General features: G+C 41.6%; 2 protein-coding genes across 3 annotated transcripts in view; both read right to left on the reverse strand.

Moving 5' to 3' along the window:
• Positions 1-6999: 6999 nt before the first annotated feature.
• On the reverse strand, positions 7000-8626 carry bola1 (bolA family member 1). The gene is made up of 2 exons (XM_021559550.2): positions 8555-8626; positions 7000-7976 (listed from the first exon to the last, which is right to left on the reverse strand). The coding sequence occupies exon 2, from the start codon at positions 7937-7939 to the stop codon at positions 7487-7489; it is 453 nt and encodes a 150-aa protein (XP_021415225.2). The 5' UTR covers positions 7940-7976; positions 8555-8626; the 3' UTR covers positions 7000-7486.
• A 291-nt stretch (positions 8627-8917) lies between these two features.
• The window catches only part of sv2a (synaptic vesicle glycoprotein 2A), a 57430-nt gene continuing 40677 nt past the window's right edge, over positions 8918-25670 (reverse strand). The window contains exons 1-7 of one of the 2 annotated variants that reach the window (XM_036946299.1): positions 18388-18393; positions 17002-17090; positions 16448-16612; positions 16057-16190; positions 14481-14687; positions 13871-14030; positions 8918-13174 (exon numbers count right to left, since the gene is read on the reverse strand). In XM_036946299.1, coding sequence (XP_036802194.1) covers positions 12991-13174; positions 13871-14030; positions 14481-14687; positions 16057-16190; positions 16448-16612; positions 17002-17036 — 885 coding nt within the window. In that variant the 5' untranslated portion in view covers positions 17037-17090; positions 18388-18393 and the 3' untranslated portion in view covers positions 8918-12990. Of the gene's footprint in view, positions 13175-13870; positions 14031-14480; positions 14688-16056; positions 16191-16447; positions 16613-17001; positions 17091-18387; positions 18394-25670 lie in introns of those variants that run through there. The other variant, XM_036946294.1, reaches the window with a different exon arrangement.

Here is a 25670-nt window from a genome sequence, read left to right on the forward strand (position 1 = left end):
GTTGTGTTCTGTGATAGACTGTTGTGTTCTGTGATAGACTGTTGTGTTCTGTGATAAGACTGTTGTGTTCTGTGATAGACTGTTATGTTATGTTCTGTGATAGACTGTTATGTTGTGTTCTGTGATAGACTGTTGTGTTCTGTGATAGACTGTTGTGTTCTGTGATAGACTGTTGTGTTCTGTGCTAGGCCGTTGTATTCTGTGATAGACTGTTGTGTTCTGTGATAGACTGTTGTGTTCTGTGATAGACTGTTGTGTTCTGTGATAGACTGTTATGTTATGTTCTGTGCTAGGCCGTTGTGCTCTGTGATAGACTGTTGTGTTCTGTGATAAGACTGTTGTGTTCTGTGATAGACTGTTATGTTATGTTCTGTGCTAGGCTGTGTTCTGCAGTGTTGTGTATAGCTGCTGTACTTCCCCTGTGCTCTGGGGTTTTCCCCCTCAGGGAAGGAGACTGGCACTGTCAGATTTCCCTCTCCCAGAATGAGCGCCTAAATACTCCTGTCTCCTGTCTCCTTTAACGCCAGGCATGCTGCTGGTATACACAGAATGTACAAAACATTAGGAACACCTGCTCTTTCCATGACACAGACTGACCAGGGGAATCCAGGTGGAAGCTATGATCCCTTATTGATGTTACTTGTTAAATCCACTTCAATCAGTGTAGAAGGGAAGGTGACAGGTTAAAGAAGGATTTTTAAGCCTTGAGACATAGATTGTGTATGTATGCCGTTCAGAGGGTGAATGGGCGAGACAAAACACTGGTTTGGATGTGCCCAGAACTGCAACACTGCTAGGTTTTTCAGCCTCAACAGTTTCCCGTAGCAATCAAGAATGGTCCACCACGCAAAGGACATCCAGCCAACTTGACACAACTGTGGGAAGCATTGGAGTCAACATGGGCCAGCATCCTTGTGGAACGCTTTCAACACCTTGTAGAGCCCATACCCTGACAAATTGAGACTGTTCTGAGGGCAAAACCATTTTCTGCTTAGATGATCCCAAACAAAGACATGCATGTGAGGAAAGAGGGGGAGGGCTACAAGAGAGGTCTGTTTAGTAAACAGTCGAAAAGATGATGCAAGAACCAACTGTAAAGTGGAGGAACAGGGGAAGAGGAGGGAAGTAGAGGAGAGGGAACAAGAGAAGTGGGCATACAAGCCCTACACAGGTTCAGTGGAGCGGAGACCTATGTGGAGAGTGTTTACTGTAAATTGGATTCAGGAAGGGGCAGGGACTGCCTACCTACCACCACTATTCACTAGGTCAATTCAGAGTTAGACAAGGGGACAACAGCCCTGTGGCAATGAACATACACCACACCAGGACTGGTGGTGTATGTGTGATTTATTTTATTTAATACTTGATCCACATTAGCTGTTGAAGAAAAAGTGTGTGTGTCGGGCATACTTTTTGAGAGAGAGAGAGAGAGAGAGAGAGAGAGAGAGAGAGAGAGAGAGAGAGAGAGAGAGAGAGAGAGAGAGAGAGAGAGAGAGAGAGAGAGAGAGAGAGAGAGAGAGAGAGAGAGAGAGAGAGAGAGAGAGAGAGAGAGAGAGAGAGAGAGAGAGAGAGAGAGAGAGAGAGAGAGAGAGAGAGAGAGAGAGAGAGAGAGAGAGAGAGAGAGAGAGAGAGAGAGAGAGAGAGAGAGAGAGAGAGAGAGAGAGAGAGAGAGAGAGAGAGAGAGAGAGAGAGAGAGAGAAACCCCTGCACCAAGTCTGCGTTTTCCACCATTTCAGAGCTCCAAGGTCAAAGACAAAAACAGAGGGGTTCCTAAAATCAAACACGGTGACACCCCCATCTGACTCAGAGCTTCACCCGAGCCCTGTTGTTTTATTTGAACCCTAATAACTCTTCAAATTAAAAGGCTATCCTATTATTATTTTTCTCTCCTCCCCTTTAAAAGGCCTGGGTTTCAAAGTGCTAATAAAATAAACTGGAGGGCCCCATTTCTTTATTTGTTTGTGTGAAGGGTGTGTGGGAGAGTGAGGGCGGGGACTGAGGTTTTAGGTTCAGAGGGGGGGTAAAAGCAACAGAGGTCACTGGGAACAAAAGAGCAAGAGGACCCGAGAGGTCAAACACCCTGGTGTCCAAACTCCCTGAGCTGGCGTTGTTACAGGCCAGCGGCCCCCGCTTGTATAATCGCCGGGTACGTTTTGTCCGAGAGTGTAGGATAGAATATATCACGGGCGCCCGACAGATGAACAATAGATCACATTTTGTCGGAGCCCCGAGTCAAGCGTTCTGGCTCTTTTCAGCTTGACCGTACATCTGAAGCGATGAAGATTAACCCTCTATTCACTGGCCTCGCGTTGGGATGCCCTACGCCCGGACAAACGATCTCTCCCATGGGTTTTTATAGGACACTACTACCACTAGCAACGCACACCAGGTGCCTTTCCTCAGCAATTCAGCAGGTTGGCATGGAATGGGGGGCATTCATGAGAGTTTACTGCAACGTTAGGTTTGGGTGACCCGACCGTGACCACTTGTTTTTCCAACAGGAAACAGAGGCCCCATAGCACTGTGTGGAATAGCTACTGTTTGCTCTTAAATACTTCCTCAACATCCTGAGAATGAAGCATTCATCTATTCAGTATCTGCGCATGGTCTGATCATTTCCTATAGACAGGGAATGAATTATGAGTTGAAGTTACATTTATGAGTAACCATCCATGTCAGTGCATTTTGCTCCAACAAACTAAACCAGAAAGAGACCATAAGGAAGAGAGAGTTGATGCCAAAGTAGGCGCCGCACCCTACAGCCATAGGCTCATGTACCTCTGTCGGCTGTCACTCAAAATACAAAAAAATTCCTAACATTTATGTTTGAATAACTTACAACCTCTGACTAAAAACATGAACATTAAGTAATACTCAGGGGGCAAATCAATAACATCACTTGGTAATATGATAATAGCTTCAGGCTGTGCATTAAACATAAATAGGCTCTGTCAGCTCTCTGGGGGGCTCAGCATTGGTATTCCTCTATAAGAAGCAGAGCATGGAGCTCATTTGAATGGCAGGGCTGGTTGAGAAAAAGTTGAGAGAAGGTTGAAGGACAAAGGGCAGCCAGGCTACGTTAGGTGGTCTACAGAGGATTGACATGAGGGCCGGCTAAAAAGTTGAGAGAGAGTTGAGGAAAAGTTAAGAGTGGAACGGAGGTTGAGGGAAGGGTTGAGAAAAGTTAGAAGAAGGCTGCGAGAAAGAAAAGAAAAAAGCTCTGAGAGGATGAGCAAGGCGGCTGGAAGTGGATTCAGAGGGGTTGCTTTGAAACAGTTGAGGGAAAGTTGAGGGAAAGTTGAGGGAAAGTTGAGGGAAAGTTGAGGGAAAGTTTGAAAATAGTAGGACATCGAGAGAAACTACGGGTGGGGGCCGAGAGCAGATCGAGAGCGGATTGAGAGGGGTGTCCTAAACTAAAAACAGTTGAAGGGCGATTAGAAGAAGAGGGAAGGTTGAGAAAGGAACGGGAACAGGTTAAAAGACGCATCATAGATCAACAAAAGATCAGAGGTTGCTCAAACGCTGACAGGGGGCTGAGAAAGAGAGAGCTTGAGGGAGGACAGAGAGAGACGAGGTTGAAAGAGGGAGTCTTATCTGTGTCCCATCTGTCTTGACATGTACACTCCTCTAGTTGAAGCCCTGCAGGGGAGAGTATAAGAGGCATACATGTCAATTACTGAGTGTGGATCCTCCAGAAGGCTTAGGGGTAAGGCCTGTGCACTCTGGCCCAAAACCAGCCTTAACCAGCCCCAGCCTCAACTCTGATGTCATGGTTTTCCACTGTCATGTGAGTCAGCGAACCATGCACACCAAAGGTCGTCATCACACAAAGGCAGATACTCTGCATGGCACATGCAAAATGTTACTCGATTTCATTATTTTTTCGAGTTTGGCGATTGAGTAAATATTTTTACACAACTGAACATTTTGTCTTCTTTGGTTGTAAAAAGGGGGAAAACAATCGATATGCCCTGCTTATTTTATGACTGGAGTTTGTGAAGAGGTCAAACGTTCTTGCAACCAGAATAAAATAAGTGAAAATGTAAAAGGACAAAGGTAGAAAAATGCTTCTCATCTAATGACATGATTGACAAATGTGCAGAGGAAAATGTGCAAAAGTGATTACGTGCGATTGACTGTTTGAGATTGTTTAACTCCTCTCCCATGAAAACTCAAATACAACCCTTATCAATACAACCCTTATCAGTATGACTATTTACTGACCATTATGAAGTTTAGATCCAAGATGTTTCTCATTAAGCAACCCTCCAAGATGTTTTGCTTGACTTGGTTGCACTACACACCTGGGAGATCTGCCTTAATAAAATACCTGATGTGAAGCGCCAGTTAATTCCCCTATAAAATAACTCCCTTCCTTCTTCCTGTGAGCACGGCTGGTGTTTATCAAACGAGGTAACGTCCTGTCAAGTGACCCTGGTTTCTCCCAGAGCCCACCTGTGTGGACTTTTCTCTTAATCCATGCAGCCCTTTTACTCTGCTTTGAATACTTAGACTACTGAGTGTAACTAATTCTCCCACACAAGGATATTGTCTTCCCCTATCTCTTTCTTTGTCCTTCTCTTTCAAGCCGCCCATTCACTGAATTCATTAGTAGGCAGTGTGGTGTGAGAGAGAGAAAAACTTTCCAATTAAAGGACTTAATAGGCTATTACCATCATCTTAAATCCAACATTTGTTTTTTCTCACATTGTGAAACCAGATAATGATTATTTATCAGATCAGTGTGAACTTTTAAAACCGTTTCTGAAGTTTCTAACTTATAATTAGTGTTTTGAATGTGATGTATTCCCTATTTTGACCTACGAGTATACTGTGAAGACTTGCCAAAGTATGTTTTTAATGCAAAATAGAATAATAAAGCTAGTACAAATCATCCCATGTAATAGTCATGGGTCTGTGTAACATTTCCTACAATGATAAATTGTTTTTAAATGTGTACCACCCCCAGCTTTATCATTCAAAACACGTAAATTTAACAATTGTTGTTACTAGTGGGGTTGAACTAAATGTGTTAAACAGGCTATTTTCCCTCCACACACATGCTGCACAGACACTGCAGATGACAAGGGGGCTGTGGAGGCAGATAGTCCCCTGGGACGGTCAAGCAGGCCCCAGCAGGGCCTTTTCTCAGAGTAGAAACCCATTTGGTGCCTCCCTCCCTCTTCTCCTCGAGCCCCCCTGACCGCCAACCTGGAGGGGTCAGCTGTGCAAAAGAAGCACTGGTCCAGAGCAGGGAGCGTAAATCAGGGGCCATCGCGGGAACCCTGCCTTGCCCAGGGTCCCAGCCCGGCCTGGCACCATCACTCCTGGCTCTGACGTAGAGCAGGCTACCACTGAGGTGGGTTCCCACTGATGGATCACCCAGACCGGGACACGTGGGCAACCCGGGACCCCCTGAATGATCCATCATCACCAGTGACCAGCCAGAGGGAAAGCAGCCTATCTTCCAGGTTTGGCTTTAATTTGTTTTAGTTTTTAATATTTCATTTCCATTCAGTTCATGAATTGAAGACACCACATTATATGTCAACATTATTTATACTTTTAATTAATACATTTCAAAGTATTTCCAATTGGAAAGCAATTTACCCCAACCCATGCTACCTATACACCATCAGAATGTATTGATTGAGTTGTGAACTAGCAGTTCAATAAACTCTGACAAACTCTAATCTCATAACTTATGATGGATTTCAGCCAATCAACTTTGTCATTTTTGTTGCAACAGCACTATGCTATGCTAGCTTAAAATGGTTGACGTGTCCTCCTCACCACTCCCTCATAACAGCACCTGGAATTGTGACAGGTAAATCTAATTTGCAGAGACAAGTCTTTGCTTCCCGAGGCAGTAGACTTTATTGCAATTGCCTTCACCCTTCGCTTTTTGCCTCTGTGTAGTAGTTTACGTCTCCCCCTGAGGCCTGACTCTAATGGACAGGGTCATAAAATGGTTGCGTTACTCTTTTCCTTTTTCAAACCAGTGACACCAGTTGTTCACCTTCCTCATGGGGCCTTTTGTAATGCCTGACAGGTCGTCTATTCCAGACAGGGATGTTTGTAGAAGTCAACCTTGAGTTGTCTCCACATTCAATAAGGACCATCTTTATGAGCTTTTCAGCACTTAAAACATTCATGGGAAAAATGGCCGCTTGGATGGTTGTTTTGATTTAGTTGCATATTTTAAAGTTATCCTGTTTGTTGATGTACTGAAATATTTCAATAAAACCTCCTAAAACATTAAAATGTTTACTAATTTATCGTAAAAACAACACATTGGGAAAAGATGTTCGTTCACTGTTTGTTTAGGCTATCACCAACAATGTTTTTCGTGTCATTACTCTTACATGTTTTTGTAATAACAGATATTTTGACAGGTCCTGGGGTTGAGGGTAGGACAAGAGGACCTTCACGTTGACACATACAGCCCGAGACAGAAATAGAGACACACGGCCATGAAGGGGTTAGGACATGTCATTCTGAGAACCACCAAACATCTTTCACCCTGTCGTCTGGCCCTAAGCCATCCACAATAATTAGAAAAGACAGGCTAATAAGTCAAATTGATAAGGAAGTAAGTGAACTGTGATACACCCTGTATGTGAGTTAAGACAATCGAGTTTGACCACCTCTATTAACCAACACTTTATATTCCACAATTTGAGTGATTATCCCCTGTTGCTATAACACTGGCATTTTGTTATGGTGAGAAATGAAATAAAAAGTATTGGATTGAATAATTACCGTATTGAAGAATTGATGAAAGGCAGTGTCATAGGAAAATAACGAAGCCATGTGTCATCATTCCGTCAAACTCTGTACTTCACATCAACAGAACATTTGCACATACTGCCCTCACGTGGTACCACAAGTACTACACTTAGTGTTCCGTTTCCAAATCAAAACACAGCACGTTTTAAAACCTATATTGTAGATGTGTATTCAAAGGTAGCATGCAAAACAAAAACATTACAAGCAAAATGTCATCAAATATGTATTTTTATTAGCAGACACCCAAGCCCTTTGGGGGGGGGGGGGGGAAATAATGCTAACCACAAAACTGCCCCAATGCACCTTGAGAAAACATATTCTTTATTCTGTCTCGACTTCGTGCACTTCACTTCTTCGTGCACTTCATTTTAGTGATGGCCACTAAAATGCAGGAGTCTAATCTAAAACCAAACTCTTCTTGAATTAAACTGCCAAGAGACCGAAGCGATGTTGCTCATTTAGAAACAATCTCTCAAGCAGTATTGAAATGATATCACACTAGTTTACAACAATGTTAATTGACACCCTCTTCAACTGCAGGCATATGGGGCGTTCAGGCTTTTGTTCCAGACCTGATTAAACTTATCAAGGTATTGAACAGACAACACATTTTAATAGATGAGTTAGTGCTGGAACCAAAGCCCGCACAGGCTGTTACTCTCTAGAACCAGGGTTGATGACTGCTGAGTTTTGCTGGTCAGTCCCGTCCAGCCTTGAGTTTCTCCTCCACCGTGTGGTCCCCCTTGGATCCTCCCATGCAGGGTGGGCTCTTGGCTATGCTGGGGTTGCTGCCCCACTGCAGGGGTGTCTTGGCCTGGATGGCCAGCGCGTGGACACAGCTCTTCAGCTCCTCGGCTAGGGTCTCGTTGACAAGGCGGTGGCGCTGTAGCAGGGAGAGGCCGTCGAAGCGTGGGCTGACCACCAGGACTCTGAAGTGGGACTCGGATCCAGGGGGCACGGCGTGCATGTGGCTCTCATTGTGGACTTCCAGGTGTTCTGGCTCCAACTGCTGGGTGAGCTTGGTCCGTATGGCCCCCTCCACGGGCCGGTTGGGATCAGGAGCCATGTGGGGTCTGAAGTGGGCTAAGGGCCTGGTGAAGGCGAGGGTGGTGGAGATTGGACTGGCACAGCGGAGAACACTGGGCAGCATTCAGAGGATTTTGGGGAAGTCGACGACTGTAGAAAGCCTGCAATGAAGAAGTGGTCTCTCTTCAGGTTCAGAAGTTACAATCTTAGAAAAAAAAGGTGCTATCTAGAACCTAAAAGGGTTCTTTGGCTGTCCCGTCTGTGGAAAGGGTTCTACATGGAACCTAAAAGGGCTCTCTACCTGGAACCAAATAGGGCACTACCTGGAACCAAAAATGGTTATCCTATGGGGGCAGCCGAATAACCCTTTTGGAACCATTTTGTAGCTTACATTCAGTAGCTCGCTATCTGCTGTTAAGCTAGCTATTTTACAGCAGACTCTGCTTTACATAGCTACAGTATCTGTTAGCTATAGCTACAACATCTATGTTCTTTAGATACATGAAAATGCAATGCTGCGCAACGACGTTTGCTAATTTCTTTCACAACATACTATAGCTAGCTACGTTAGCTAGCTAACGTTATCTAACTGGCTAGCAAGCTTCTTGCAGTAATCACCGCCATATTGACTGCATTTCGTAGCCTCGAATAGTACCTTAGCTAGTTTGGGTTGTTATTAATAAATGATCAAAGCTGTAATAACCCAAAGTGAGTTGTAATACATGTATTAGCTACCTACCTTTTCACAGTGTCCTCAGTTTTCCAACGTACACAGGAAGTGCTGCCTGCTTTGGACTGCCTGGGACTTGTAGTCTTTGTTTGAATTGTAGTCTTTGTAGACGGCCTGGGACTCATATTTCAGCAGTAAATTGTAGTCTTTGTAGGCTAGTAAATCTATTACTGGTGGAGGTTTGTTGCAAAGTACATTTTTTTCTAAATGAGCTATCATGCCTGTTGGTGAAATTACATTGAACCAACGTGGAATAAGACGTTGGATTGACATCTGTTCCCAGTGGGATGCTGTTCTGACCCCTAGGCACAGAAGTCAAGAAATCCATTATATCATTGATGATCAATTCGGTAAATTAAATAATTACAAGTGTTTCATCATTAGGACAGTAGTTTATTTTTCTTTGCTATCCATTGCAGTTCTGAAAATGTCAAGTGCACAACAGTGCAAATAAATAAACATAGACAAAAGATAAGAAAAAATCTCACACACAAACTTTATAACAGAATCATGACGTTGTAACATTTAAGTATTCTTCATAACCAGTAGTATTTATTTTGATGTATTTACTTATATTCCATTCTCATTTACAAAATACACAAAATCAAAGACAACATATAATAGTATTCTGTCATTTACACTTCAGTTTTTTTGTCCTTTGTATTTTATTTATGGTTCCACATGTATAGAGTATTGTAATTCCTAATACTATGATCTATACTTACATACAAACAACTACAGATTCTACAGCACAGTACAATGACAGTGATAAATTCTCTGTTACATGAATTAATCACAATATATTCTTATTGACAAAAGCCTCCAAAGACCTAGGGGTAGTTTTAGAAGTAAATATTAGCCATTCAGTCCCATTTAGTAGAAGCCAACACACAGCATTTCAGTGGAAAAGGCCCAGCATATAATGTGCTTAATTTCCCAGTAGTGTTTTGGGGAGAGATAAAAGACAAATAATCGAACACTTATTGCTATAATTACGTTTTTGCACTCATGATTGACTGTTGACCAAGCAACAAGTTAAGAATACAAAAAAACCCTGTAACAGAATTGAAAATATGCAACTATAGGTACTAGAAACAATCTTGACTTAAAATATCCTGAACTGGTTCACTGAGAGAGTAAATAGATAGTTGAGCATTTCACAGCGTTCCATCTCGTACTATACAACAATAATATTGACATCCTTGTTTATCATTTCATGGGCGGTATAATTAGGACAACATACAGATAGGATATGGAAACACAGATCAGACACATGCTGCAATGCTGAGGCTGATTCTTCAATAACAAATGGAATCTTTTAAGATTACTCTGCTACTTAGAGGAATTGTTAACAAATGTACTTTCCGACAGACTGGCCATCCACGTCCCAGATCAGTTTATAAAAACTGCTCCCCCTACTACAGGAATATGTTCAAGGAGTCAAAGGTTATAAAGACCTATAATATGTATTAATGATCTATGTTATATTTCATGTATTTTAATTTACATATTTAAATCTATATTCCAGTTTTTTTAATGACATAGTATAAACTTAAGACATACAAAAATATTTGGCAATAATAAATGAGAAGTTACTCATGGCACACTTATAGATCGGCAGTCACTAAACCATCAGTGAAAGGTTTGGGTGTGTAGACTAATGCATGTCAATTGTGTGGAATATGCTAGTTTATGGTCATGTAAACATCAAGTAAAGTGAGAGGTTGCTATGTCAATAAATAGTCAACTGCGACAACTGTAAATCAACGTATACTGATTATTTTGTGCGCTGTTCACAACTGCATGCGTGACTCATTTGGTACCAATGAATCATTTGGCTACTGTCTTAAAGTGGTCACTTGTAAAGCAGTTGGTGTGCCTACGTCACCTTCTGTTACCCTTCATGTGCTAGCTACTGATATATTTTATGTCACAAAGGTTTTGGTCTTTTGAAGAATGCAAGGCATTAACAACTGTGCATGTACAGCTAGTGCAATGGATTGGTCTTTATCTAGAATGCTGTTAAGTCTACATATGGCTGCTATCCTAAAAAATGGCAGTTTATGATAATTTCCTTTGTGGCTGAATCAGTGCTTGTTGCTTTTCTCTGCTTGATTCTTTGTAACATGCAATTGTGAACATACCACACTTGATCAATGTGCTAGCTATAAGGGAAATGGGAAATGTGTTTTGGTACCAAACCAATGTACAGGAAATCTATGGATCAAATATCCCATGAGGACACTGCCCTTAGCAGTGTGTTTAGTCCTAGTCTATCATGTATGATAAAAAAAACCTCAGCGGAGGTGTGTAACATGTTAAATGTACCCATTTATCATGATGTTCTAAGCTTCAAGGGTGGAAATCAAAGGAAAGTTATACTACTTCTATTTCAATGCTCGGTGAAATGTTTCCCAATAGCATCCAATAGCATCCAATAATGTTCTCCTTCTCATTGAGTTTTAATTCTCGTTTTGATCATCCGATCAATGAAGCAGCTTTTACTTGTATCGCCACATCAGTTAATCATACTCCGAGTATCGAATAAAACAACTAATAAACAAGCTATCAAGAATCCACAAAAGAGTCATCAATATTGCAGGTCAAAGTTCAATCGTGCACAGGCAAACAAGCACATTCTCACACCCATATCAGAATTATGCTCAGAATAAGATATGGGCTATGACGTACATGTTAGTGTTTAATGACAGTGCATATATGTGCTTCCCACTATAGTCTCTTTTGAAACACATATATTGCACCAAAAGTAAATATATCTAAATGTCTTTCAAACTCAAAACAAATATCAATTGAAATCTACTGAAAATATATCACAATGTTTCACTGAAGTTTAGTATATCCTTTCCATACCTTTGTGTCTTATTTTCAACTTCATTATTTTGAAGATTTTCACTTCACTTTTAACATCTACTTCCTGTATGGAAATATCACACAAAAAATGAAAACGGATGTTTCAGTTGAGCACATTAAAATGGTTTGATGTGTTTAAGGGATGCGAGAATGTTCCAGAAATCCAAGGTCAATGTTAGAACAGCCGAATGATATCAAAGGCAGTGTGATTTCTCTCGTGAAAAGGACATGGATATAACATCTAACATCTGACTTATTGATCTACAGTAACATGATACACTTCAATGCCACTTTCATATCGTGTTCTATCTTTCTAGCAAACTGTCCATGAATTCACTTACATACTTAGTTAAATGCATACCACTTTCCAAAAACACATTTTGTAAGAGTAAAACATAATGCCTAAGACAGATGGAACAAAGAAGGCATTTCTTACTACAGGATATATGAAGCAAGAATGCCGATTGAACTGTGGGATTTTAAACGTTTGTTTAAAACGTGACAATAGTAATAACTACTGTAACAAGTTGTGACAAGAGTCATATTTGCATCCGCAAACATTTGTGCTTTAAACGTGGAATGTTTGAACAAAAGTGTTGTTCTAAAATGTACATGGAGAACAATATGGGCTGAACAAATTTCAACACAGTCAGAAATTGAGATTTGAAGGATTGATTTGAGCAGCCGTTTATGATTGACTGAGATAAGAACGGCTAGAAAGAATGTTTTAAAGGGGAAAAGCTCAACAGATCACTTTTGTCAACAGTCTCATTCAAACCATAATGAAAAGTAAACCTGGAATGTTCTAGCATCTATAAAATGGCAGTTATTTTGTACATAAAATAAACACAAGACCTTGGAAGGTGTGATAATGAGGAGAGGCCTTGGTTTAACGAAATGTTCTGGTTGACCCATTAAGTCAAAAATGGTTCAAATCAAGGCATAACGCATCATTTTTGACTGACGTTCTCCCATAACAATGTAGACACATGTAGATGGGAAGTGAGCTGAGCTTATCGGAGAAATTGGTCTGAATACAGATCGGATGGCTAGTGGTCATTTCTATTACGGGCTATTGGCATGGCTCATAAACTAGACCCCATGTCCCTACCCCATAACCCCATAAATCTGTCTTCATTTTGGGGACCTGCATCTAAACTAGTTCCTCAACCCTCCTAAACACATACACTCAGTGATTAAGATTGCACTGAACAAGCATTAAAGTTGGAACAGCTTCTGTTGGTCTAGGGGCAGAGTTTGGTTGCACTTCCCTTCCTCGACCAACTCACAGCATATTCATGGGGATCAATGTCAAGCAGCGGCAGCACAGTTCCACAGATCTTAGTAGTATAGAGATGTGTCTATCTAAACAGTACATCCAATATCAGGCAATCCACAATATTTACAACTTAGTAGATCTGTGCAGCATCTGCATTGAACTAATTCCTGTGAATAGGCTGTGACTTCAATGGGGCGTACAGGGCAGAGTTTAGGGGTTTCTTGGGCTGCTTGTTGTTCACAGTGTGGCTTACTCATTCCGGCCCCCCACGTTGCCCCCTAGGGGTGTGGCCACATTATTGCAGCACCTGGCCCCGTGTCTCCGGCAGCTTGAACGCCAGGAAGCTGCCCGCTGCAAGCGCCCCGGAGGCAAACAGGATGGGCACAGCCTTGGTAATGCCCACGAAAGAGGTGAAGATGCTGATGCCCAACACGGCTGCCAGCTTACAGAGGGCGTTTAGAAAGCCAAACGCTGTGCATCTGGGAGGAGAGAGGAAGATCAGTCAGTTCCATAATGACCTCTATTCAAACAGTCTCAGATTGAACTCATAATGTGACACCTGCAGGAGGACTGTTCAGCCAGATAGGGAGCGCTACTACTCTTTCTGAAATTGGAAAATAATATTTAATCATGGTCAGATATTATTAAGCAATGAGGCATGGGGGGTGTGGTATATTGACCATTTACCACAAACCCCTGAGGTGCCTTATTGCTTTTATAAACTGGTTACCGACATAATTAGAGCAGTAAAAAATACATGTTTTGTCATACCCATGGTATACGGTCTGATATACCACGGCTGCCAGCCAATCAGCATTCAGGGCTAGAACTCCATTAATAATAATGAACAGCCAGTCTGCTATGATGAGATCTCAGAGTTTTGAAATGGCCAGAAATGTTTCAGTCAACCCAGTTTACTGGGATATACAGGATTTTTTAGTATAGGTTGGTTGAGGCAGTGCAGTGTTCACTCAGCCATGGGGTGGCAGTAAGGATTCCCACCCAGTCTCACACACCACTACCACCAATGCTCTTACACAGTACTACTTCCTCCATTTGCCTCCATCTAGTGTAGCCAATCACATCAAGGCACCACTTTTGCCAGTAAACCCTGGAAGCTACAACCTTCCACAGTGCCAAGGTTTTGGTGTGGCTCTCTGGTTGGGGTTTCCTACCTCTTGTCAGAGGGGTAGAGCTCCACCGTCAGCACGTCCAGGGCGTTCCAGGAGGCGATGCTGATGCCCCCGAACAGACAGAGCAGAGCGATCATGGCCGACTCGCTGTTGCCGAACGACAGGAAGAAACAGCTGACACAAGAGATCACACTGGAGCCCGCTGGAGAGCGAGAGGAGAGGAGGGAAAGAGATGGGGAGGAAGGGAAAGGGAGGGAGATGTGGGGTAAGGAGGGGTAGAGAGAGGGAGGGGGAAAGGGGAGAAAGAGAGAAGAAGAGAGGGAAAATGAGTGAATCTATGAATATGTCATTTAATATGCCTGCTATTCTTGCTGAATCCATTTTGGCCGTTGTGAGACAGGAAATTCTGCCCAATCTACCATAGGTTTTTAACAGACAACATTTTGTTTTCTAGCTCTTAGTGGGAAATTAAAAAACGTTTTTAAAAAGAATAGAAAACAAAGTGATAACTGGATCAGGATACAGTGTACTGTGCATTAGTTTGGTCCGCTAGTGATCTCTATGTGTCGAAGACATGCACCAACAGTACGGTACAAAATCAAATGACACGATTGTAGCCGTGACGACACTGTGCCACTCCTCGCTCTATTACCCAACATCCTCAGCCGTCCAATCTTGTCCATGAGCAGCGCCGACACAATGTTGCCAGGCAACACGGCCAGGGTGCCCAGGAAGCTGACAAAGTAAATCATGTAGGCACTGTTCTCGTCGCTGAAGTCGCTAAGCATGCAGCCCTCCTTGTTGTGCAGGAAGGTGCTGTTGACCAGTTTGCTGTTGATCAGCCTGTACTTGAACAGATCTGCAGGGGAGAGAAGGAGGGGCGAGGGGGGAGAGGGGTGTATTGATGAGAATTGTGGTTAAATAGATTCAATGTAGGGATAGACTTTAATGCATTCTGTAATGCTCGGATCTTTAATGTCAGCTATTTCATATGAACACAGTACAATAAACCACAGTCATTCTAACGGATGAACAACAGAATATGAACTGGGGCTAAGGTTCACATATCTAGGGCCTATTCAATGAGTAACTCAATAAAATACATTCATAATACTGAATTCTTTATTCTACTGTACATAAGAGAACAGTTTGTCCATAGTGTCCAGGCCTAACCTCTGACCTCCAATCTCTAGGTTTTGCTCTGCTGTACTTCTCAGCATAAATCCATCATGTGGTTGTTCCCATAGTGGGTTAACATTCTGCACTATGGCAACAATCTAGCAGCTTCTAGCTCTTAGTGGGAAATCACAGAGGGATTAAGAACTAAAGCAAAAGCAGTGAAATTAGTTTCTAACTCAAATTCAAATGAGTAGCTCCTGCATGGCACTGATAGCAGCAGAGTGATTGCTTGACTAGTCTAATGATGGACAAACACCTAACAGAACGAGAGGGAGGCGTTTAGATAGTCCCTATCGTATGCTCTGATAACATCTTGAGAGAGAGAGAGAGAGAGAGAGAGAGAGAGAGAGAGAGAGAGAGAGAGAGAGAAAGAAATAGAGAGAGAAAGAGAGAGAGAGAGAGAGGCTAAGCCATTATAGGCTTGTGTTTGGCTGATAGTAGGTTCCTATCGTTGAGTGTGTAATGTCAGAGATGAAATTGGATTCTGCCGCTGGATCGAGAGGACTTCAAGCTCATCAATATTACCCATCTTTTGTCATCAGCCATACAGATGAATCATCTTCTTGTGCAGGCTGCTTTTTGTTCTGGAAAAATCTATCATTCAGTTTGAGATGACTGACAGTTATGTAATATGCAGGCTGAAGTAAAATAGGATTTGGGGCTGTGTTGCTAGGATACCTCTCTCTGTCGGCATTGCTACATTATGTTACAGGGCCAGGGAGTAGAGTGACGGTAATTGAGCCATTTTGTCTTGTGTGAAGCATATAATTGGAGCTGATTCTCTGCTCTGTTTCTGGCTCTGCTTCTATAAGAGAGGTTGAACACCTTAGTAAGAAATGCATAAGATCTATATGAACAACATGAGACATTTTTAGCTCCGTAGACAAAATATGGTAGACAATTGTATTTTCTCTGTCAATCAAACACAGAAGCCACTAACACGATTGAGATTACAGTACTTCGATGAGTTAATGAAGGAAACCCCCAAAACAAGACACACACAACTTGTAATTCCAACAAACACTGATACAACACTCTCATCAGCAGACCTGTGTTGTAGAAGAGGGTAGCAATAAAGGTGCAGTTCTTGAAGAAGGTGTTGCTGGAGGTGATGTCTTCAAAGTAGCACTCCTCAAACAGAGAATCCTCAAACACCATGGACTTCATCTTCAGATTCATAAACCTGACGGAGAGATAGAGAGACAGAGAGAGAGAGAGATCGGGAGAGAGAGAGAGTGTGAGAGACAGAGAGAGAGAGATCGGGACAGAGAGAGAGAGAGATCGGGACAGAGAGAGAGAGAGTGTGAGAGACAGAGAAAGAGTTTGTTTTAACATCAGATTGACTGATAGACCCTTGACCTATTTACTGTATGAATGGCTTGGTACCCTGCTGTGTTCCCATGACAACGCTGATGAAGGAAGAGGGAAAGGGGGACCTACTTGTTGTTGAAGTACTCTCCGTTGCGGTGCACCTGGTTCTCCAGGGTGAAGTTGAAGGTGACGTGCTCCACCTTCTCCTTGATGAAGACCTTGGTGCGCGAGGAGTACTCCTGCTTCTGGAGATACTTGATCATGTCAGGGAACCACACCGTCAGCCCATAGTAACTGAGGGAGAGAAGGGAGATGGATGTTAAGACAGACGTAGGGATCATGATGATATACTTAACATAATCCACTTAGAAGGGATAGGACACTAACTACATCATCAATATCAGTAATGTAAAACTACATTTTCACTTGAGACAGACAACATCTAATCAAAGTGTGTTGGTTACATTCGCAGATTTGCAGGTGTTATAGCAGGTGCAGTGAAATGCTTATGTTACTAGCCCCAACAGTGCAGCAGAATGCCTCGCGAATACAATACTAGTACACAAATAATCAAAAAATCTAAACAAGAAATCAAGTTAATTTATTATACCATTAATTCCTTCTATGCGGATCTGACTTTGGCTGGATATTATCTGAAAACAGTTTTGGGAGCTTGACTTTACCTGAACGACATAGAGAACCACACAGCCATCATCATGAGAGTGGTGCGACGGTACTCGGGAGAGAATATGGCCAGGAAGTTGCTCCACACCTACAGGGAGGTTCACACACACACAGACACACACACACACACACACACACACACACACACACACACACACACACACACACACACACACACACACAGAGACACACACACACACACACACACACACACACACACACACACACACACACACACACACACACACACACACACACACACACACACACACACACACAAACAATATATCTCAAAGGAAGTCTTCTACAATCTACAACAGCATTAAAAGAACATAAAGTTCCACGTTCCACACAAGCCAACAGTAAACACAGCTAGTAAACACAGCTAGTAAACACAGCTAGTAAATATAGTTAGGGAATCTCTGTACACAGGCACTTTATAAACAACGGGGGCTGATATACAAACAATCGTTCCAGTCTTTCACTCTGTAGTTAAGAGCATATAAACATAAACCTACTCCATTCTCTTTGACAGTAATAGCAGTGGTGATTGTCATTCAGGGAAGTATGAGAGACTATAGGTGGAAGGTAGCCTAGCGGTTAGAGCGTTGGGCCAGTCACAGAAAGGTCGCTGGTTTGAATACCTGAGCCAACAAGGTAAAAACATCTGTTGATCTGCCCTTGAGCAAGGTACTTAACCCTAATTTGCTCCATGGGAGCTGTACTACCATAGCTGACCCTGTAAAACAACACATTTCACTGCACCTATCTGGTGTATGTGACAATAAAATATATTGTTTTGGTATACAGATGCTATTTAGATTGAGCTAGAATATAACACCTTTTCGTTAGACCAATGGTGAGCATTCAAAATGTAGAAGGATGGATAATCCTTCTAATAATAATAATAATAATAATAATAATCCCATTCTTGTTAAACTACTCACTCAATTTAGCCCCAGTTGTCCAAAGATCCTTAGGAGAGCAAGTGAAACATTATATTCGTCTCTGGTTTAGCTGTTGATTACCAGTATGATCCTATGTTACCTGGTTGAACAGGTTATTAAGGTAGAGTATGTTACCTGGTTGAACAGGTTATTAAGGTAGAGTATGTTACCTGGTTGAACAGGTTATTAAGGTTGAGTATGTTACCTGGTTGAACAGGTTATTAAGGTAGAGTATGCTACCTGGTTGAACAGGTTATTAAGGTAGAGTATGTTACCTGGTTGAACAGGTTAAGGTAGAGTATGCTACCTGGTTGAACAGGTTAAGGTAGAGTATGTTACCTGGTTGAACAGGTTAAGGTAGAGTATGTTACCTGGTTGAACAGGTTAAGGTAGAGTATGCTACCTGGTTGAACAGGTTATTAAGGTAGAGTATGTTACCTGGTTGAACAGGTTAAGGTAGAGTATGCTACCTGGTTGAACAGGTTAAGGTAGAGTATGTTACCTGGTTGAACAGGTTAAGGTAGAGTATGTTACCTGGTTGAACAGGTTAAGGTAGAGTATGTTACCTGGTTGAACAGGTTAAGGTAGAGTATGTTACCTGGTTGAACAGGTTATTAAGGTTGAGTATGTTACCTGGTTGAACAGGTTAAGGTAGAGTATGTTACCTGGTTGAACAGGTTAAGGTAGAGTATGTTACCTGGTTGAACAGGTTAAGGTAGAGTATGTTACCTGGTTGAACAGGTTATTAAGGTAGAGTATGTTACCTGGTTGAACAGGTTATTAAGGTCGAGTATGTTACCTGGTTGAACAGGTTATTAAGGTAGAGTATGCTACCTGGTTGAACAGGTTATTAAGGTAGAGTATGTTACCTGGTTGAACAGGTTAAGGTAGAGTATGCTACCTGGTTGAACAGGTTATTAAGGTAGAGTATGTTACCTGGTTGAACAGGTTAAGGTAGAGTATGTTACCTGGTTGAACAGGTTATTAAGGTTGAGTATGTTACCTGGTTGAACAGGTTAAGGTAGAGTATGTTACCTGGTTGAACAGGTTAAGGTAGAGTATGTTACCTGGTTGAACAGGTTAAGGTAGAGTATGTTACCTGGTTGAACAGGTTATTAAGGTTGAGTATGTTACCTGGTTGAACAGGTTAAGGTAGAGTATGTTACCTGGTTGAACAGGTTAAGGTAGAGTATGTTACCTGGTTGAACAGGTTAAGGTAGAGTATGTTACCTGGTTGAACAGGTTATTAAGGTCGAGTATGTTACCAGGTTGAACAGGTTATTAAGGTCGAGTATGTTACCTGGTTGAACAGGGTAAGGTAGAGTATGTTACCAGGTTGAACAGGTTAAGGTAGAGTATGTTACCTGGTTGAACAGGTTAAGGTAGAGTATGTTACCTGGTTGAACAGGTTAAGGTAGAGTATGTTACCTGGTTGAACAGGTTAAGGTAGAGTATGCTACCTGGTTGAACAGGTTATTAAGGTAGAGTATGTTACCTGGTTGAACAGGTTAAGGTAGAGTATGCTACCTGGTTGAACAGGTTAAGGTAGAGTATGTTACCTGGTTGAACAGGTTAAGGTAGAGTATGTTACCTGGTTGAACAGGTTAAGGTAGAGTATGTTACCTGGTTGAACAGGTTATTAAGGTTGAGTATGTTACCTGGTTGAACAGGTTAAGGTAGAGTATGTTACCTGGTTGAACAGGTTAAGGTAGAGTATGTTACCTGGTTGAACAGGTTAAGGTAGAGTATGTTACCTGGTTGAACAGGTTATTAAGGTTGAGTATGTTACCTGGTTGAACAGGTTAAGGTAGAGTATGTTACCTGGTTGAACAGGTTAAGGTAGAGTATGTTACCTGGTTGAACAGGTTAAGGTAGAGTATGTTACCTGGTTGAACAGGTTATTAAGGTAGAGTATGTTACCTGGTTGAACAGGTTATTAAGGTCGAGTATGTTACCTGGTTGAACAGGTTATTAAGGTAGAGTATGCTACCTGGTTGAACAGGTTATTAAGGTAGAGTATGTTACCTGGTTGAACAGGTTAAGGTAGAGTATGTTACCTGGTTGAACAGGTTAAGGTAGAGTATGTTACCTGGTTGAACAGGTTAAGGTAGAGTATGTTACCAGGTTGAACAGGTTATTAAGGTCGAGTATGTTACCTGGTTGAACAGGGTAAGGTAGAGTATGTTACCAGGTTGAACAGGTTAAGGTAGAGTATGTTACCTGGTTGAACAGGTTAAGGTAGAGTATGCTACCTGGTTGAACAGGTTAAGGTAGAGTATGTTACCTGGTTGAACAGGTTAAGGTAGAGTATGTTACCTGGTTGAACAGGTTAAGGTAGAGTATGTTACCTGGTTGAACAGGTTAAGGTAGAGTATGTTACCTGGTTGAACAGGTTATTAAGGTTGAGTATGTTACCTGGTTGAACAGGTTAAGGTAGAGTATGTTACCTGGTTGAACAGGTTAAGGTAGAGTATGTTACCTGGTTGAACAGGTTAAGGTAGAGTATGTTACCTGGTTGAACAGGTTATTAAGGTAGAGTATGTTACCTGGTTGAACAGGTTATTAAGGTCGAGTATGTTACCTGGTTGAACAGGTTATTAAGGTAGAGTATGCTACCTGGTTGAACAGGTTATTAAGGTAGAGTATGTTACCTGGTTGAACAGGTTAAGGTAGAGTATGCTACCTGGTTGAACAGGTTATTAAGGTAGAGTATGTTACCTGGTTGAACAGGTTAAGGTAGAGTATGTTACCTGGTTGAACAGGTTATTAAGGTTGAGTATGTTACCTGGTTGAACAGGTTAAGGTAGAGTATGTTACCTGGTTGAACAGGTTAAGGTAGAGTATGTTACCTGGTTGAACAGGTTAAGGTAGAGTATGTTACCTGGTTGAACAGGTTATTAAGGTTGAGTATGTTACCTGGTTGAACAGGTTAAGGTAGAGTATGTTACCTGGTTGAACAGGTTAAGGTAGAGTATGTTACCTGGTTGAACAGGTTAAGGTAGAGTATGTTACCTGGTTGAACAGGTTATTAAGGTCGAGTATGTTACCAGGTTGAACAGGTTATTAAGGTTGAGTATGTTACCTGGTTGAACAGGGTAAGGTAGAGTATGTTACCAGGTTGAACAGGTTAAGGTAGAGTATGTTACCTGGTTGAACAGGTTAAGGTAGAGTATGTTACCTGGTTGAACAGGTTAAGGTAGAGTATGTTACCTGGTTGAACAGGTTATTAAGGTAGAGTATGTTACCAGGTTGAACAGGTTAAGGTAGAGTATGTTACCTGGTTGAACAGGTTAAGGTAGAGTATGCTACCTGGTTGAACAGGTTAAGGTAGAGTATGTTACCTGGTTGAACAGGTTATTAAGGTAGAGTATGTTACCTGGTTGAACAGGTTAAGGTAGAGTATGTTACCTGGTTGAACAGGTTATTAAGGTAGAGTATGTTACCTGGTTGAACAGGTTATTAAGGTAGAGTATGTTACCTGGTTGAACAGGTTAAGGTAGAGTATGTTACCTGGTTGAACAGGTTATTAAGGTAGAGTATGTTACCTGGTTGAACAGGTTATTAAGGTCGAGTATGTTACCTGGTTGAACAGGTTAAGGTAGAGTATGTTACCTGGTTGAACAGGTTATTAAGGTAGAGTATGTTACCTGGTTGAACAGGTTAAGGTAGAGTATGTTACCAGGTTGAACAGGTTAAGGTCGAGTATGTTACCTGGTTGAACAGGTTAATAAGGTAGAGTATGTTACCTGGTTGAACAGGTTAAGGTAGAGTATGTTACCTGGTTGAACAGGTTAAGGTAGAGTATGTTACCTGGTTGAACAGGTTAAGGTAGAGTATGTTACCTGGTTGAACAGGTTATTAAGGTCGAGTATGTTACCAGGTTGAACAGGTTATTAAGGTCGAGTATGTTACCTGGTTGAACAGGGTAAGGTAGAGTATGTTACCAGGTTGAACAGGTTAAGGTAGAGTATGTTACCTGGTTGAACAGGTTAAGGTAGAGTATGTTACCTGGTTGAACAGGTTAAGGTAGAGTATGTTACCTGGTTGAACAGGTTATGAAGGTATAGTATGTTACCAGGTTGAACAGGCTAAGGTAGAGTATGTTACCTGGTTGAACAGGTTAAGGTAGAGTATGCTACCTGGTTGAACAGGTTAAGGTAGAGTATGTTACCTGGTTGAACAGGTTATTAAGGTCGAGTATGTTACCTGGTTGAACAGGTTAAGGTAGAGTATGTTACCTGGTTGAACAGGTTATTAAGGTAGAGTATGTTACCTGGTTGAACAGGTTATTAAGGTAGAGTATGTTACCTGGTTGAACAGGTTAAGGTAGAGTATGTTACCTGGTTGAACAGGTTATTAAGGTAGAGTATGTTACCTGGTTGAACAGGTTATTAAGGTTGAGTATGTTACCTGGTTGAACAGGTTAAGGTAGAGTATGTTACCAGGTTGAACAGGTTAAGGTCGAGTATGTTACCTGGTTGAACAGGTTAATAAGGTAGAGTATGTTACCTGGTTGAACAGGTTGAGGTAGAGTATGTTACCTGGTTGAACAGGTTAATAAGGTCGAGTATGTTACCTGGTTGAACAGGTTAAGGTAGAGTATGTTACCTGGTTGAACAGGTTAATAAGGTCGAGTATGTTACCTGGTTGAACAGGTTAAGGTAGAGTATGCTACCTGGTTGAACAGGTTAAGGTAGAGTATGTTACCTGGTTGAACAGGTTAAGGTAGAGTATGTTACCTGGTTGAACAGGTTAAGGTAGAGTATGTTACCTGGTTGAACAGGTTAAGGTAGAGTATGTTACCTGGTTGAACAGGTTAAGGTAGAGTATGCTACCTGGTTGAACAGGTTATTAAGGTAGAGTATGTTACCTGGTTGAACAGGTTAAGGTAGAGTATGCTACCTGGTTGAACAGGTTAAGGTAGAGTATGTTACCTGGTTGAACAGGTTAAGGTAGAGTATGTTACCTGGTTGAACAGGTTAAGGTAGAGTATGTTACCTGGTTGAACAGGTTAAGGTAGAGTATGTTACCTGGTTGAACAGGTTATTAAGGTTGAGTATGTTACCTGGTTGAACAGGTTAAGGTAGAGTATGTTACCTGGTTGAACAGGTTAAGGTAGAGTATGTTACCTGGTTGAACAGGTTAAGGTAGAGTATGTTACCTGGTTGAACAGGTTATTAAGGTAGAGTATGTTACCTGGTTGAACAGGTTATTAAGGTCGAGTATGTTACCTGGTTGAACAGGTTATTAAGGTAGAGTATGCTACCTGGTTGAACAGGTTATTAAGGTAGAGTATGTTACCTGGTTGAACAGGTTAAGGTAGAGTATGCTACCTGGTTGAACAGGTTATTAAGGTAGAGTATGTTACCTGGGTGAACAGGTTAAGGTAGAGTATGTTACCTGGTTGAACAGGTTATTAAGGTTGAGTATGTTACCTGGTTGAACAGGTTAAGGTAGAGTATGTTACCTGGTTGAACAGGTTAAGGTAGAGTATGTTACCTGGTTGAACAGGTTAAGGTAGAGTATGTTACCTGGTTGAACAGGTTATTAAGGTTGAGTATGTTACCTGGTTGAACAGGTTAAGGTAGAGTATGTTACCTGGTTGAACAGGTTAAGGTAGAGTATGTTACCTGGTTGAACAGGTTAAGGTAGAGTATGTTACCTGGTTGAACAGGTTATTAAGGTCGAGTATGTTACCAGGTTGAACAGGTTATTAAGGTCGAGTATGTTACCTGGTTGAACAGGGTAAGGTAGAGTATGTTACCAGGTTGAACAGGTTAAGGTAGAGTATGTTACCTGGTTGAACAGGTTAAGGTAGAGTATGTTACCTGGTTGAACAGGTTAAGGTAGAGTATGTTACCTGGTTGAACAGGTTATTAAGGTAGAGTATGTTACCAGGTTGAACAGGTTAAGGTAGAGTATGTTACCTGGTTGAACAGGTTAAGGTAGAGTATGCTACCTGGTTGAACAGGTTAAGGTAGAGTATGTTACCTGGTTGAACAGGTTATTAAGGTAGAGTATGTTACCTGGTTGAACAGGTTAAGGTAGAGTATGTTACCTGGTTGAACAGGTTATTAAGGTAGAGTATGTTACCTGGTTGAACAGGTTATTAAGGTAGAGTATGTTACCTGGTTGAACAGGTTAAGGTAGAGTATGTTACCTGGTTGAACAGGTTATTAAGGTAGAGTATGTTACCTGGTTGAACAGGTTATTAAGGTCGAGTATGTTACCTGGTTGAACAGGTTAAGGTAGAGTATGTTACCTGGTTGAACAGGTTATTAAGGTTGAGTATGTTACCTGGTTGAACAGGTTAAGGTAGAGTATGTTACCAGGTTGAACAGGTTAAGGTCGAGTATGTTACCTGGTTGAACAGGTTAATAAGGTAGAGTATGTTACCTGGTTGAACAGGTTAAGGTAGAGTATGTTACCTGGTTGAACAGGTTAAGGTAGAGTATGTTACCTGGTTGAACAGGTTATTAAGGTTGAGTATGTTACCTGGTTGAACAGGTTAAGGTAGAGTATGTTACCTGGTTGAACAGGTTAAGGTAGAGTATGTTACCTGGTTGAACAGGTTAAGGTAGAGTATGTTACCTGGTTGAACAGGTTATTAAGGTCGAGTATGTTACCAGGTTGAACAGGTTATTAAGGTCGAGTATGTTACCTGGTTGAACAGGGTAAGGTAGAGTATGTTACCAGGTTGAACAGGTTAAGGTAGAGTATGTTACCTGGTTGAACAGGTTAAGGTAGAGTATGTTACCTGGTTGAACAGGTTAAGGTAGAGTATGTTACCTGGTTGAACAGGTTATTAAGGTAGAGTATGTTACCAGGTTGAACAGGTTAAGGTAGAGTATGTTACCTGGTTGAACAGGTTAAGGTAGAGTATGCTACCTGGTTGAACAGGTTAAGGTAGAGTATGTTACCTGGTTGAACAGGTTAAGGTAGAGTATGTTACCTGGTTGAACAGGTTATTAAGGTAGAGTATGTTACCTGGTTGAACAGGTTAAGGTAGAGTATGTTACCTGGTTGAACAGGTTATTAAGGTAGAGTATGTTACCTGGTTGAACAGGTTATTAAGGTAGAGTATGTTACCTGGTTGAACAGGTTAAGGTAGAGTATGTTACCTGGTTGAACAGGTTATTAAGGTTGAGTATGTTACCTGGTTGAACAGGTTAAGGTAGAGTATGTTACCTGGTTGAACAGGTTATTAAGGTTGAGTATGTTACCTGGTTGAACAGGTTAAGGTAGAGTATGTTACCAGGTTGAACAGGTTAAGGTCGAGTATGTTACCTGGTTGAACAGGTTAATAAGGTAGAGTATGTTACGTGGTTGAACAGGTTAAGGTAGAGTATGTTACCTGGTTGAACAGGTTAAGGTAGAGTATGTTACCTGGTTGAACAGGTTATTAAGGTAGAGTATGTTACCTGGTTGAACAGGTTATTAAGGTTGAGTATGTTACCTGGTTGAACAGGTTAAGGTAGAGTATGTTACCTGGTTGAACAGGTTAAGGTAGAGTATGTTACCTGGTTGAACAGGTTAAGGTAGAGTATGTTACCTGGTTGAACAGGTTATTAAGGTCGAGTATGTTACCAGGTTGAACAGGTTATTAAGGTCGAGTATGTTACCTGGTTGAACAGGGTAAGGTAGAGTATGTTACCAGGTTGAACAGGTTAAGGTAGAGTATGTTACCTGGTTGAACAGGTTAAGGTAGAGTATGTTACCTG

This window comes from Oncorhynchus mykiss, chromosome 2 (assembly GCF_013265735.2).
Source record: "Oncorhynchus mykiss isolate Arlee chromosome 2, USDA_OmykA_1.1, whole genome shotgun sequence".
Lineage (NCBI taxonomy): Eukaryota > Metazoa > Chordata > Actinopteri > Salmoniformes > Salmonidae > Oncorhynchus > Oncorhynchus mykiss.